This window comes from Fukomys damarensis, unplaced genomic scaffold, assembly GCF_012274545.1.
Source record: "Fukomys damarensis isolate Sample0158 unplaced genomic scaffold, DMR_v1.0_HiC HiC_scaffold_36, whole genome shotgun sequence".
Taxonomy (NCBI): domain Eukaryota; kingdom Metazoa; phylum Chordata; class Mammalia; order Rodentia; family Bathyergidae; genus Fukomys; species Fukomys damarensis.
This window is the reverse complement of record NW_022900948.1, coordinates 48,239,689-48,242,974: the sequence shown is the minus strand read 5'-3', so window position 1 is coordinate 48,242,974 and position 3,286 is coordinate 48,239,689. Positions and strand designations below refer to the sequence as shown.

Sequence of the window (3,286 nt, the reverse complement as noted above, 5' to 3'; positions counted from 1 at the left end):
CGGCGGCGCGGGAGCGGGCACGGGCGGCGGACACAGGGCAGCTCACCCACCGTGATGATGAAGGGCAGCGTGTTGATCATCTCCAGGACGAAGGACACGCGGAAGATCTGCTCCCAGATGTTGCCCTGGAGGCCACGGGGTTCAGAGCCGTGGTGGACGACAAGGGACGGGGGCGTGGACTTGGGGCAGGAGGGAGCAAAACCACAGCGGGACTGCGGGGCCGCATGGGCGGGGAGGTGAGGTGGGTGCCCACCTTGTAGCTCAAGTAAATGAGCAGCATGGTCTCCAGGAAGCTAATGGTGGCCACGATGACCTGGAAGGACAGAGAGGCTCACAGCAGGCGGAGAGACTGAGCCTGGCCCACAAGAAGAGGGACCCAGGCCCCCACCAGGGACAGTCCACCATAGCAGCTGCCCAGGCCCCAGGGAGGGGGGAACCATGGAGGATGGGGGCACCTAGGGTACAGGGACAAGCTGGAAAGCTCTGTCCTGCCTCTCCTGTGGGCCCCTCCCTTGGCCACAGGACGGCCCAGCTCCATGGCTGCTCCAGGGCCAGCACTGCGCCCCCCTCTGGTCATGAGGCAGTACTGCCCACTGAGGGGAGCAGGGGCAGAGCCAGAAGCCCTCAGAAGCTGGCAGGAAGACAGCTGGGTGGGAGAATGGGGGGCAGGGCCTGGAAAGATGGGACTTGGGGACCAGAGGGGGGCACTGACCTGGATCACCCACAGAGTCAGCTTCCTCTCCACCCAGAGGATGGGGGCCCTGGGGAGGGAGGGAGGTGAGCCTTAGGCCGGAGTGCAGCCTGGCCCAGGATGATCCTCAGAGGCAGGGCGCAGCTGGGCGAGGGGCAACCCTAGCCTGGCCCTGCACTCACCTCCGGGGCCCAGCTGCAGCCCAGCACGTTCACATTGCCTCGTGGCTCCCTGGAGTGGCCTTGACCCTCTGCCACCCCTCTATCCGCCCCACCTTGTCCACCTCACCTGGCCCTGCCCAGAGGGGCCTGGCATGAGGGCGTGGGTGAGCTCACCAGTTGATCTCCGAAGACAGGGCGTTGAAGGTGTAGTTGTGCTTGGTGCAGCCCCAGCTGTGGAGAGACAATGCTGGCCCCACCTTGGCCCGGCCGGCATGGAGCCAAGGCTTAGGAGCAGCCAGGTGCCCACCCCACGCCTTGGCCCTGAGAAGAGACGGGGTGGAGGCTAAGGCTGAGGAGGGTGGGGTGGGCCCACAGCTGGGGGCTCTGCCCAGGATGCCAGCAAGCTCCCAGGAGGCCCCAACCTACCAGAGCTAGAGCTGGGGCCACACAGGCCTCTGGAACCTCCGGCTGCCCCTGCCCCAAAGGCTGAACAGTACTGAATCTGGCCCGGAGATGCACAGTCCGAGGCCACCCGGGAGGACAGCCACCTCTCTCAGCTACCCGAATCAGCAGACAGGCCCTCCCTGCTCCAGCCTAAGCAGCACATGTCGATGGCCAAAGGGACCACGGCATGGCCAGTTGCTCCCCTCACGGACCCACTCAGCCCTGAGCCCACTGGCATCGTCACCAACTCAGTGTCCGCAGAAGTGACTGGGCGTCTGCCTTCCCACCCATCTCCCCATCTGTGTACCCACCCGGCCACCACCCATCTACCCACTGCCCCACTCTTTCCCTTACCACCATCTGCCACCCACCCACCACCTCCATGTCTCACCGAGCCTCACCCACCACCACTATCCCTCTGCATCTCCTTATCCAACACCCTCCGTCCATCTCTCGTCACTGTCCACCCCCCACTCATCCCGTCATCCCCTCCACGTCCTGCCCATTCATACAGGCCACGCTCACAAGGTACCTACAGCTCACCTCCTCTGCTGTCCACCTAGCCGCCCACCGTCCACCCGTCCGTCCTCATCCACCCCCACTCACTTCCCTGCCCTCCCACCCAGCACCCACACGCCAGGCCCTGTGACGGAGACGGGAAATGGATACAACGTGCCGGGTCCCTGGGAGGTGGAACCCGAGCCTGGGAGCCCCAGGGACTTGGTGGTCACTAGACCCAGGAAAGGGGCTGGGAACGAGGCAGAGCCCTTGCTGCTCTTTCTCAAATTCTGGCAGAGGTCCCTGGCCTCCTGCGACCTGGGTTGTTCTCAGTAACGACGCTCCCAGGCCCCCCATGAGCGGTTAGAGGTGACAAGAGGGACTGACAGATTGGAAACGGGGCTGGCGTGGCTACCCTCGTGGCCCCGGAGATAGCCGAGTGCCGGCAGCATCCCCAGGCAGCCTGGCACGGCAGCCCTACATGGTCCTAAGCTGAGCTCTGTGGCACCTGTGGCCACGCTTAACAGCATCGAGGGTCACAGAGATTTGAGGAAACCCACAGCGTGACGATCAGGGGCCTGTGTGGGTGAGGGGAATGGGCCAAGCAGAGGAGGGAGCAAGGGCAGGGACAAATCGCTCAGAAGCCAAAAGGCAGGTGGCCCAGGGTAGGAACACCACCAAACTGTCACCTCAGCAGAGAGCAGGAGACAGGAGGACCCAGCCCTGGGCCCTGGGCAGGCGAGTGACCAGAGGGGAGGCATCTCCAGGGACGTGGCTCCTAGCAACCACAGCACAAGAGCCCCCGGACCAACCCAGAGAGTAGGGGAGCCTCGCCCAGCACCCCTGGGCACAAAGCCCCAGCAGCTTCTAGGTAGACCAGGCCCCCGCAGGGCCAAGTCCGGGTGCGGCACCAGGGGCAGCGGGAGGACCACAGAGAAGACTGGAAAGGAGCTCCTGGCCCTCCCTCTGTGGGCGCCTGGGGACACCTGGACTGCAGGCCCCACCTCCTCGACATGGGGATGGACGTGCAGCCAAGGAGGAGGACACCGCAGTCTCCAGGGGCCAGGCAGGGACCCCCGAGATGGGGGAACCCCCGGACTGCAGGCTGCCTTGACTTCGGGGGCCATCACAGGTTGGGGTGACACAAGGGCCTTGGCGCAGACCCCTGCTTTCCCACCCAGGGCCAGCTGCAGGGCACCCCGACAGGTCCCCCGCGGGCACTGCCCTGGCTCTGTGGGGCTGAGTGCGGGTTACGGCTCCCCCCAGCCCTGTCCCACCAGGCAGGCTCAGCTCGGTACCCACCATCCGATCCCCCGCGCCGGGTTGTCCAGCAGGACGCGGACGATGTAGAGCAGGCAGGTGAGGAGCTTGAGTGAGAAATTGAACAGCCGGATCCGCAGGCCTGTGGGGAGCAGGCGGGGACTGGGGGGACGCACACGACCTCGCGGCCTCCCTGCACCCAGGCTGGGAGGGGAACGCAGGGCACAGGCGC

General features: G+C 65.6%; 1 protein-coding gene across 1 annotated transcript in view; it reads right to left on the bottom strand.

The window, feature by feature from the left end:
- Kcnt1 (potassium sodium-activated channel subfamily T member 1) overlaps window positions 1-3,286 on the bottom strand; it is a 50,586-nt gene that overhangs the window by 18,063 nt on the left and 29,237 nt on the right. The window contains 5 exon segments of the mRNA XM_033759003.1: window positions 37-125; window positions 254-313; window positions 713-761; window positions 1,027-1,083; window positions 3,097-3,196. Coding sequence (XP_033614894.1) covers window positions 37-125; window positions 254-313; window positions 713-761; window positions 1,027-1,083; window positions 3,097-3,196 — 355 coding nt within the window.